At 43.0% G+C, this 12,442-nt stretch overlaps 1 protein-coding gene across 8 annotated transcripts in view; it reads left to right on the top strand.

Annotated features, from left to right (window-relative positions):
* Positions 1-12,442, top strand: part of zgc:66433 (DUF4592 domain-containing protein) — a 60,459-nt gene that overhangs the window by 30,984 nt on the left and 17,033 nt on the right. For 4 of the 8 annotated variants that reach the window (XM_012864626.3, XM_036127054.1, XM_036127056.1 and 1 more), the window contains 3 exons: positions 4,200-4,279; positions 7,289-7,463; positions 9,818-9,944. In XM_012864626.3, coding sequence (XP_012720080.3) covers positions 4,200-4,279; positions 7,289-7,463; positions 9,818-9,944 — 382 coding nt within the window. Of the gene's footprint in view, positions 1-4,196; positions 4,280-7,288; positions 7,464-9,817; positions 9,945-12,442 lie in introns of all 8 variants that reach the window. The other 4 variants (XM_012864634.3, XM_012864619.3, XM_036127053.1 and 1 more) reach the window with 1 other exon arrangement.

The following is a 12,442-nucleotide window of genomic DNA, read 5'->3' as shown; positions in this document are numbered from 1 at the left end:
GTTTCCTTGAGATGTTATTAAGCCCCTCCAGTTGTGTGTGTGTGTGTGTGTCCCTGCGGCATCAGACAGGAAATGATCTGCCCAGTGCATACAGCTCATAGCAGCCGCAACAAGGCTGTTCGGGTTTATTTGAGGCAGTCTCATGTTTTCATCCACGATATGAGAATAATGCAGTTACAACCACCAAGAGTCACAAATGATTGAACTTCATCGTTTTGTAGGCATTGATAAGGCATCTCCTGGCTTTAAGATGCTGATTGTGAAGCGGATCTGATTATATAATGGTAACTCTGATGAACACCCCCACCTCCCATCCCTGGCATGTCAGCAAACCCTCTGGAAAGTTCCTCCTGTCTCTGTAATACACGTCTTACAGTAAACACAGTTGACGAGAAGGTTTCCAGAGAGACTCCAGCCACACTGACAACACCTGGAACAAAACATTGTCCTGTTTATAAAACAGAATGCACACTCATTCCTTTGCTATGAAATTTTTCCCGGTGACAATACCGTCCGTCCGTCCGTCCGTTGTCTTCCGCTTATCCGGGGTCGGGTCGCGGGGGTAGCAGCTTCAGTAGGGAGGCCCAGACGTCCCTCTCCCCAGCCACTTGGGCCAGCTCCTCAGGAGGAATCCCAAGGCGTTCCCAGGCCAGCCGGGAGACATAGTCCCTCCAGCGTGTCCTGGGTCTTCCCCTGGGTCTCCTCCCGGTGGGACGTGCCCGGAACACCTCTCCAGGGAGGCGTCCAGGAGGCATCCTGACCAGATGCCCGAGCCACCTCAACTGGCTCCTCTCGACGTGGAGGAGCAGCGGCTCTACTCTGAGTCCTCCCCGGATGACTGAGCTCCTCACCCTATCTCTAAGGGAGAGCCCAGACACACTACGGAGAAAACTCATTTCAGCCGCTTGTATCCGGGATCTCGTTCTTTCGGTCACGACCCAAAGCTCGTGACCATAGATGAGGGTAGGAACGTAGATCGACCGGTAAATCGAGAGCTCGGCCTTTTGGCTCAGCTCTCTCTTCACCACAACGGATCGGTACAGCGCCCGCTTCACAGCAGACGCTGCACCAATCCGCCTGTCGATCTCCCGCTCCATCTTCCCCTCATTCGTGAACAAGACCCCAAGATACTTGAACTCCTCCACTAGGGGCAGCACATCCTCCCCAACCCGGAGAAGGCACTCTACCCTTTTCCGGTTCAAGACCATGGTCTCGGATTTGGAGGCACTGATCTTCATCCCGGCCGCTTCGCACTCGGCTGCGAACCGCTCCAGTGAGAGCTGTAGATCACGCCCTGATGAAGCCAATAGGACCACGTCATCCGCGAATAGCAGAGACGCAATCCTAAGGCCACCAAAGCGGATCCCCTCAACACCTTGGCTGCGCCTAGAAATTCTGTCCATAAAAGAATATACCATATATTCATAACATTTCGCCTGGACTGGTTACTAGGTTCAAGGTTTCCCACTTTTACAACCTTAACACTAGTCGCAGAGTTCAACTGTGGTGGTTTAAGCAGTCGAACGTGCCACTTCCGATCACTTGCAGCGTTTGTTCGGGGACGTCTCATCCCTGTAACACTGCACGCCTCCATTGTTGGCGTCCACCACCTTTCCTGTGCTCAACTCTTCTCTGTCCACTCTTAATCAATCTTCAATGACGTGCGTTATAGTGGGGTGGACTTTCGGCAGCTGAGCTTCTCATGAAGGTATGAATAGACGGAGCCAAAACTAACTTTATTTTCATGTTCTTACCAACCGACTATAAGAACAAAATTTTCGATTCTCGTGGAGTATGTAAAAGTTTTAACACAGTAGCTTTGATGTACTCTGAGCAGCCTACTGTTAGCTGTTGAAAGTCTTGCTCTCTCTCCCCATCTCGCAGCCTGATTCAAACACAGACCTTTTGTAAAAATACAGTCACCTTCTTATTGATATAGAAATAACCGTTTCTCGCTAAATAAAAATAATTCGACCATAGCACATATTTTTGTTTTCCTTCTAAGTGCAAATACCATGAATTACTGCTTGGTTTGTTCCAAAGTTATCATACTGGGAGAGCAGCAAAGGCCTAAAGAAGACGCCCACCGTTACGCCTTGACCTGTACCGGGGCTAGGGCTGGACGATACAGAAAAAATGCATATTGATAAAATAAAAATCATATTGTTCGATATCGATAGTTGTCAACAAATTCAAAACGCATATTTTAAGTGCAACCCTGGTCATTTTTTGCTGTTGCTTAGCAACCTATTTTTAGATTCAGAACACACAAACACCGAATTCAAACTCAACCCTTAATTCAACCAACTTTTCATTAAAACTGCAAGTAAAAAAGAAAAAAGAATGTGTGCTCGCTGAACTCTTTGAAAGGGGCGGAGCTTGGTCACAGAGCGTTCCTGGGTCTTCGTTTGTAATTGGTTGGGAGGATGTAATAACTGTAATATTAACCTATATGACTAGAAGGCAAAAGGAAGGAAAACTGTTATTCTGTTGAACTTTTATTGACCCTTTTTTTTTCTATCATCGATATGTCTATCGATCAATATATATTGTTATTGAAATATCGTCCAGCCCTACCTTCTTAGAAGCACCAACATTTCTCCCCTACCTCTGACTTGATTGTTAAACACCTCACTGATACTGAAATGAGCAACCTTTGAGCTGTCTTCACTGCGTAACTGCAACCACACTCAAGAGAGTTGTTTCCCTGACCTTTTAAGCACCAAAGTGTGGCGCATTCACTGATCACAAACATATTTGAGTTTTGAGTGTCCAAAGTGCCAGGATCTGGTCAGGGTCAATCAAGCTAATAATGCTCTGCTCATGGGCACCAGCTGATTCCTCAATGCAGTTCTTGTAAAAATTATAGATCTTACAACCAAATAGTTGGAGGACTTTTAAGGACAACTTGGTCAGTTTTTGTGGGGGCTTCATTTTAAACATCACAGCCCCAGTGCCATCTACTTGGATTATTTCACAGTTGGAAGTTCCTACACCCTTATTTTTAAAACAATCCTACTTATTTTTTATCCACCCTAGCCTGTTGTATTAAGATAAATGTACAAATTTTTTTTCTTTAAATTAATCACGCAGCATAAGTAAACAGAAATAAATGGGAGTGTGACAATTCCTCTGGAAAGCGTTCATTAACTGTACAGGAAGTGCTGTACTGTCAGGACTGGATCGGAAACTTTCGTGTGACGCATTTGAACTTTGTAAAATAGTCCCATTGCACAGGATGTGTTAAACCACACCCTTCAATTAAAGGTTTTGTAAATAGTCTACACAAATTAGCAGTCATCAACTCTCTGCGACATCAGTGATCCACTCACTGTAGCAGCCCATGCTCTGTACGCTGCCTCACACAGACTACACTAACCAGGTACATCACAAACCGATCTCTCCGCTGAGTTTGTGTCGGAGGTTGCTGGGCATCGGCTGTTTGGACCGTGTAAACATTTTAGCACAGAGAAAGAGACGACTGAGCAGACCTCTGGAAGCAGAGCTGAGATTCCTCTGCCGCGATGTTTGGACTGTAGAGGAGCAGAGGAACATTTCTGTCTAAAAAAAGACACAAAATTACAGTGAGAATGACAGAGTCTTGAAAAAGCCTTCATCTAAAACTGAGAAGAGTTTGGTAGGACAGAAAATCTGAGACGTGGTCGTCCTGCTAAACCGACAGGGTGGCGATGGAGATCATTAATTAGGATAGCAGCTAAGAGGTTCATTATAGCGCTTGAGGAGCTGCAGAACTCCACGGCTCAGGTGCATACGTAGTTCTACAAAGACGTGGGGGGGCTTAGTGAAAAATTGAGAACAATGTTTACGTTTTCTTCTGCTATGCAATAACAGGCCATTTGGTTTGTCTGTCACATAAAATACATGGAAGTTTGTGCTTATAACCTCAGCAAAATGTAGAAAGGTTCGGGGCTGTGCAGAGTTTTGCAAGGCGCTAAGGAAACTATAATCATTTTAATCATGAAAATCATGTTTTCACTAAACTCTGTTGTTCGGCTCTGCTGCTGCTGCTGCTGACCAAAATGCAAAGGTTCTGATTTCATGACTATAATTTTTCAGGTAATTTATCTCATGCTTCCCGGCCTTGCTGCGCTCCCCTTTCAGAAACTCATCAGGGACTTGATGTAATCACATTAGAAGGACTGATGCTCATCATCCGTGTCTCTGTGTCCTGTCAGCAGTGACGACGCTGCCATGGCATCAGGAGCTCCAGAGTCGGTGACCAATCAGGAGCCTGCTGAGGTCCAGGAAGATTGCTCAGGTACTGATACAATTGGGCGTACGGTTTTGTTTCATGTTTAACACAGATGTTTTTCACAGATAAGCAGAGGGCCTTATTGTTTTTTTTAACCTAATTTGTATTTTTAGCCTGTAGTTTTCAACCTGAAAAAGGGTTTTCCACGGCAGCTACTTATGTCGTCCTGTTCACTTTATCCTCCATTTAATTGTGTTTTTGCAGCTCTAGACAGTCCACTGGCAGCGAAGCACAAACATGTGACCAGGCTCTTGATTACTATAGTGTTTTTAAAATAAAATTAAAAAGAAACTGTATGACAAGACACTGGTATAAATATGGGATATGTGTTTTGTTTTCCCTGTAAAACTGTAAAAACAAGTTTTAGTCCTAAATAAAACTTGGTCACTTATTTCATCTGATATCAAACAGAAGCTGTTATATATTCTCTTTGATGAAGGCAACAGTTTGCACATCAAATGGCAGCACATTTTATCTTTAGAGTATCATTTATTTTCAAAATGCTGTACAAATAAATGTATGAGGTGTCCTCTAATTAGAAAATAGAGTCCATATGTAGTTTAATCTCAGGATGAAGGCCAACAGCATCACGAAGACAGAGAAACACCGCAGACACGTCAGGGAGGAAGTTGGGGGGGGAGGGGGGTTAAAGCAGAGTTTGGTTATAAAATAATTTCTCAAGCTTTAAATATCTGACGGAGCTCGCTTTGTTGTCCAAAAATGGAAAGATTACCCCCTAAAGGGGAAATCAAAACATTAATTGCATATGCTCCCAACTTTGGTTGAGCTGCAGAAATCCACTGCTCAGGTGGGAGAAATCTGGCCGTTGTCAACAGGTGGGAAGAAAATAAATGTCAAAGATGATGAGAAAGCTGGAAAATGTCCAGTTCTAAGCTTGTCATAAGCAATGTGGGGGAAGAAGGTGCTCTCTCCTGATGAGGCTGATTGTAACGTTTTAGTTTACATGCAGCACTCTCACTGGCAGAAAAACAAGCACATGCACCCTCACCTCAGTGAAACATGGCGGTGGCAGCAGAACGGTTCAGGTCAAAGCATATGCGTGGTAGATTGGCCTAGTCAAAGTCCAGACCCCGTCGTGGAGAATTTATGGCCAGACTGATTTTATAATGCAAAGACTCACCACATTTTTATTGAAAACTACTTATTGTTCTTTCCCTTTCAAACTATGCTCCTTTTTTTGTTGTTTGTTTTGTTGTTGTTTTCTTGCTGCTCTATCATGTAAGATCCCAGTGAATGTGGCAGAAAATGTGGCAAAGGTCCCAGGGGCGTGAATACTTTAGCGGAGCAGCCGGACCTGGGTGCACTAAAACAAAACAGCAGACGCGTTGTAGATCCCATCTCCTCCCCCGGTCCGCTGCATGGTTCTCCTCCCAAAGGTCACCACCTTCTCAGCGCGTCAGAGTGGATCAGGTCCTCCTTTAGTTCTGACCAGAGAGTCTGGTGAATTCCCCGCGCTGCTATTCTGAGTAATTGTATTGTTGTACAAGAAGCTGACGGGTATGAATGTTGGGAAATCAAGGTTTACTCAGCCCTACAACAACAGAGCTACAGTGACCTTACGGCGGCTCGGTGGCCTTTTCCTGCTGTCTCCAACTGCAGGCCTTTGCTTTAATAGGGCATTATGTGGAGAACGGCTCAGTAAATGACTCGCCCGGGTGGTGCTTCCCCCTGATATTTAAGGTCGGCATGCAGGGAGGCTTCTTGCTCTTCACTCATAATAAAACACAATAGACATAATAAAACATATTCACTGTAAAGTCAACCCGGAAATTATTACAGAAAAGTTTATTGTGACTCAGAATTTGCCTATAATACATGGGAGGTTTCAAAAGAAAAGAAAGTACAGTGTCAATCGTTCTTAGATACGTGAGAAAAGCCCGACTTGCATGTTTCAGATTCTGTATCCGTGTTTTAGCTTGGATCAGAAAGCACATTTTGAGAGAAGTAAAGGAATTGTCAAGGATTTTCCGCGAGGACAAAAATGACAGTACTTGTGTCTGTCCTTTTTATGAAAACATTAAGCACAATACAATTCGTTTGCATTAAACATTTAGGGAGGTTTTTTTTACATTTAGATTATTGCACTATTATTTTCATCATCTTGAGCTGTGCAGCATAAAAGCAGCTGGAGTTCAGGAGTTTGGGGAATTACTCTTTCCACCATGAGCCATGCAAATAAATTCCTGGACATTGGGCTTTTCTACATTTTTGGCACATTACAACCACCATATATATTTATATACAGTATATTTCCAGTCTTACCACATATTAGAAGTTGGATTTTGATCATTGTTGTGTCCAGCACATGAAAGTGGTTTGATCTGAACCATTCCCTTTCTATCTCAGACAGTATGCTTAGGGTCGCCCTCTCTGGAACCTGAGGTCTTCCACATCCTCTAACAGGTTCTCTCCCCCCATTGCCCTCGTTTTAGCTCCTCCCATCGTCCAATCAACTCTGAGTAGCTTTCCTGTCCCTGCTGAAGAAAAGAAGAAATCTTCACAGCATGATGCTGCCGCCGCCATGTTTCGTTGTAGTGTGTTCAGGCCATTAAGCCGCGTCGGACATCCATGTCTACCTTTTTCCTTCTACTTATAACGACGCACTTATTTTATGTCTGCCTGTCACATAAGGCCAACAAAAGCCACTGGTTATTTGTGGCTGTAACGGGACAAAATAAAAAGATGTGAGATGGAATACTGAAGTTTCTATGCTGAGTTAGCCTGGAGGTGAGAACTGAACAGTGTTGCCAACTCAGCAACTTTAGCGTTATATTTAGCGACTTAAAAAAAAAAAAAAGCGGCTAGCGACAAATCTAGCGACTTTTTTTCTGCGATATTGCAAACTAGTGACTTTATGTGAAAGCACCAATCTACCTGATTGCTCAGGTAGCAGTCCAGGTTTCTCCTGGTCTGCTACCTGCAGCTTTTTTACAGCCTGCACGGCGTTAACGTCTCTTTATAACTTAATAACTGCTTTCTGACTCTTCTTTTCAGGAAAGAAGAAATCCAAGTTCCAGACGTTTAAAAATTTGTTTACGCGGAAGAAAAGGAAAGAGCCGCAGAGTGCAGGAGCAGAAGAGGGTATCAAGGGGAGCCAGTCGAGTGACAACGTCAGCAAAACGTCCGAGAATCACGCACTCGCTCCTTCGGAGAAGGAGAAGGGTTCTGGGTAAGCTCACGCATGTCTGGAGACTGGTGCATGGTACACACTGTGAGCATCTACAGGGCCATGCTAGATATTTAGCCCTTAAGGATGTCTGCTGGTGTTGCTTTGTGTCACAGTTCAGCGTTTTAGATCATAAAACATATTTTAATATTATGCAAAGATAAACTGTGTAAATACAAAATGCTTTTTTAATTGAATTAATTCCTTAAAGCAAAAAAAAAAAGCTTTCCAGTCCAACCTGGCCTTGTGTGGAAAAGGTAATTGCCTCCTAAATTCTTGGTGGTAATAACTGGCTGGGTCTTTTGACCGCTTTGGCCCAGTCTTAAGTTTGGGCCACAGCCTATTAATTGCAGATGTTGTTGGTTGAATTTCCTCTGTGCCTCAAAGCTTCATATTTTTTGGTTTGGGAGCCAATCAGAGGTGCACTTGCTGTTTCACTTTGGTTCATTGCACTACTAGCAAACACCACGTCAGCTTGAGCTGAAGGTGACAAACTGCTGGTCAAAGATTCTCTTTTGGGATTTTCTGGTAGAGACCAGAATTTCTGGCTTTCACCAATTATGGGAATTTGTCAAGATGCTGCTGCAGCGACCCCCCCTTCCCCAGACCATCACACTACCACCACCCTGTTGGTTTAATGCTCTTTTTCACTAATATCGTGTTAGTATTATGCCAGATGTAACAGAACAAACATCTTCTATTAAGTTCCACTTTTTTTTGCACTCAGTAAACAGAATATTTTCCTAAAAGTCTTGGATTTTTATTTATTTTATTTTTTTGTCAAAAGGGAGATGGGTCTTTGTGTGCTTTTTAGTAAGCAGGGGTTTTGGCCTTGTAAACCACCTTTGGATGCCATTTTTGCCCAGTCTCTCTATTGATTTATCATAAGCACCAACTTTAACTGAGTCCGTTTGCTAATGTGTGGCAGTTTAAATCCCGGTTGTGTCAGGAAGAGCATCCACTGTCAAAACTCTGCCAGGTCGGTGTGCTAGTTGTAATGACTTGCTGTGGCGACTCCTGAATAACGGACTCACTCTCCGGCCTTGACTTAGACAAGTGAGCCCAGCGGTGCTTTAGATGTGTTCTGCTTTCTTTTGGGGACCTCTTGGATCAGTCGTTGAAGAGCTCCTGTGGTTTGCTGAAGTTCTAAAGCCTTAGAAACAGCTTTATGACACTTTGCAGCTCATTGGACTGTGACTGTGTTTCCAGTCTGTTCCTGAGTTTCCTTAGTTTAGGGAATGCTGCAGGGCTTTATGAGATCTATTTTGCCTGCTCCTTGTTGTCAGACAGGTTGTGTTTGAGTCATTTCTGGTTTCTTCAGGTCTGGCAGTAATCCTGAAAGTTGTGAACTACTAAAACTGAACCAGGAAAATGTAGTAGATCGCAGATTTACCTGATTTGGATTGCTTTTCTGAAATCTAGTGTGGAAAAAAAAAATCAAGACAAAGATCTCATCATCTTTTTGTTTATCGTTAATTAAAAGAGGGGCGCGTTACTACAGATGAAATGTCATATTTTTTGTATTGGTACTAAAACATTGTCATTGCACATTTTTGTCTAGTATGTATATATATATATATATATATATATATATATATATATATATATAGAGAGAGAGAGAGAGAGAGAGAGAGAGAGAGAGAGAGAGAGAGAGAGAGAGAGAGAGAGAGAGAGAGAGAGAGAGAGAGAGAGAGAGAGAGAGAGAGAGAGAGAGAGAGAGAGAGAGAGAGGAGGAGCGAAGGAGAGAGACTCTCTCTCGCTCGCCGCCTTCTCTCTCGCGACTCGCTCACATCTAGCTCTACTGCGGAAGGGAGAGAGAGAGAGAGAGAGAGATTCATTTCAGAATTTTTAATCAGGCACTGTAACTCATACCTGGAAGGATAAATGATTTCAAAATTGCTGATTTCCCTGTGGATTACCGAAAATCAAAAATGATTTTTTTCCTATTGTGTTTCTGTCCCACAGAGTTCCCCTGCCTGCTTAAATAAACACTGTAAGTGTGAAGTTAATTTAGGAAAGGAAGATTATGTTTTAAGATGCATCTCATGCCCTTCGAAACGCACCTCAGTGGAGGCTTGGTGTTTCCTGTTTTTGTAACCCGAAGTGGACTGTCTTTTCCTGAGGACAGGTCCAGGATTTCTTTGTTCTCACGGGCCGCACCACTTCCTGCGTCCACTGCTCTTTGTCTGTGTCACAGGATGTGTCTTGTTAAATTTTGCAGTGGTCATCATGAGAAGTCAACATACAGGCGCATTCTTGTAATAGGTTAGACTGCTGACTAGCCTCTTATCTGTCCTTTTAAAATTTAAACATTTGAAGAATTCTTAATTATTTCTTCGTATCTCTTTCCCCTAAAGGTCTAAGAGCAGCCTGGGCAACAAGGCCTTGTCACATGACTCCGTTTTTGTCTCCGACTCATCGGAAGCTAATGAGGGTGTTGGAGCGTCTCAGGACAACATTCACGGGAAAGTTAAATCCCTACAGGTAAATATCGATGCCCTGACCTGACTGGTTGACTGCAGAGGTCTAAAGAAGCAATAATGGCCCAATGGCACCATTTCAATGTGCGTGTGGTGGGAAAATGTGAAAGCGTTTTTTTTTTCATATTTTGGAATATTCCTCAAACGTCACCTTTTACATTGGGATTTTTTTTTGTCCCAGACCAACAACCAGTAATGCGTAATTGTAAAGTGAAACTGAAAAGTGTGGCATGTATTTGTATTTAGTCCACTTTATGTGTAATTTGAGCTCAAATGGAGTATGTCTATCAGGCATTACACATTTAGCGACAGGATTTACTGAACATCTTCCTTTACAAAAAAGCTCTACCTCAGTCAGGTTAGGATGGAGAGCATCTGTGAGCAGCAATCCTATGACAGATTTCCAACTTAATTTTTGTCTGGACTGTGACCATGCTTGCATATAAATGTGCTTTGATCTGAACCTTTCACCGTAGCTGTATGTTTATTAACACATTTTCTTGAATGTGAAGCTAGATGCCTTTCTAAAACCTATTAGCAGTTATTTTCCTCAGGACTGGTCTGTATTTGGCTCCCTCCATTAACTATGGCCATCTTTCCATGCTGCATCCCCACAGCATGATGCTGCCACCACTATGTCCAAAAAGTTCAGTTTGGTTCTCATCTGACTAGAGGACAGTCCTCCATGTGTTTGGTCAGATTTGTGAGACACACGACTCGTTGTTCTGTGAACAGATTCTCTCACCTGAGTCGTGGATCTCTGCAGCTCCTCCAGAGTTACCACAGGATGCTTTTCTGATTAAAGCTCCCCCGGTCCATCCTGTCCGTTTAGGTGGAGGGCCAGGTTGTATGGAAACCATGCAGAACTTTCCTAGCATTTTACAAGTAGGCCCTACTTTGTGTTGGTTTGTTGATCAAAACCGCTGTAAAAAGAAGTTTGAGGTAGTAAAGTGGGGAGATGTGGAAAAGGCTTTCTTTTCTACAAAGCATTTCACTTCATCCTGTTAAGATAGCAGATGTTATGGGTGAAAGTGATGTTTTTCTAACAAAAAGACTCTTCTTGATACTCAGCCAAAGTGATTACAGCGGAGGGCAGAGTCTAATAGACAGGAATGAATCAGAAATGACTCTAAGCTGCAGTCCATATGTAGAAAATGAGACTGATCATTGTGTCACAAACACCTGAAATAATGAAAGCAAACATGAATTGGATGACGGCGAGGAGGCAGCAGCAGCGAGATGAAGCAAGTATCTCTGTCACAACAACAGTCTAAAAGTGGAAGACTTGACCTCCAGCGAAACTGCTTTCCTAAACAGGAATTAAGCTTCTCCTTAAGGGGATTTACTAAAGAGGAAAACTTTTCCTTGCAACCAAAACGAAGAGGAAGTGGTTGGGCCTATTTGTGGTCGAGGCGGTTCACAAAAGGGACAGTACCGCTGGAGCAATCAGATTCAGACACATGGCCGCTCTAAAGGATGGCTGCAGCGATAGATGGGAGTTCACACACAGGAATTGGCTTAAACCGAATTTGGAGAGAAAAAAGATGATCTGATGGAGATATTCTGAGCTTAATCCTGGCTCTCAGCGGGGCTTCCTGTTTGATAAGCAGAATTAGGTCATCCCAGAGCCAAATATAAACACATTATGCAAAGATCAATATCTAATGAGGTGCTATTACAGGGAAGATGGTGCAACCCTGCCAGGTAAACATAACACACGTGGAGAAGTTATTATTGGCACCAGATTTGTGTTCAGCACCTATGCAAAACAAGGTTGCAGCTTGCTTTTATTTGTACCCGTAGGTAGATTTGTTTTGCAGTGGTTCAACACTTACACACACACACACACACACACAACCCGATGAGTAGATTTCAAGATAACTAAAATCATAAGATATAGCAGTACTCCTCAAATCAAATCAAAGCACGCAGACAAGGACAGATGGGGTTAATAATCGAGATAAATATGCAGTCCACTGAGTATCTCTGTCATTTCAGCTTGTGCATTTCAACAACCACAGTAGGATCCAAGCTGTTTTTAAAACGTCTTGTCTTATGTTTGGGGACTAAGAATCTCCATCCAGAGGGAATGAGCTGAAACTCTGTGAACGCGGTCGGTCGGGGTTGTTGTTTAAAACAGAAGAGGCCATGGGCTGCAGCTGCCTGCTGTACAGGGATGAGACTGATTGGTGGGCGTCTCCAATCAGTCCGGACGACACTTTAATGATTGCTCTCTTTCAAAGTTTCAAAACCACGATGCCAAAGAAAGGGATATAACACATTTATTCAAAGCATGATTAAAAAAAAAAGAGTCATTATGGTTGTTAAACAGAATATGCACTGATGGGCCTTTTACCACACATCCTCACAGTTCACAGCTTCAGCGTTTTTAGTTATCTTCAAGCCGTTTCTAGTAAAACGGTTCCCAAATAATTAGTTTTATTGTTGTTTTTTTTTCACCTTCTGTCAATTAAAATATCAGAAATGTATTAAAAATGAATA

Source organism: Fundulus heteroclitus, chromosome 23 (genome assembly GCF_011125445.2).
Source record: "Fundulus heteroclitus isolate FHET01 chromosome 23, MU-UCD_Fhet_4.1, whole genome shotgun sequence".
In the NCBI taxonomy this organism is placed as follows: Eukaryota; Metazoa; Chordata; class Actinopteri; order Cyprinodontiformes; family Fundulidae; genus Fundulus; species Fundulus heteroclitus.
Note: the sequence above shows the minus strand (reverse complement) of the source record. Positions and strands in the feature narration are given on the sequence as shown.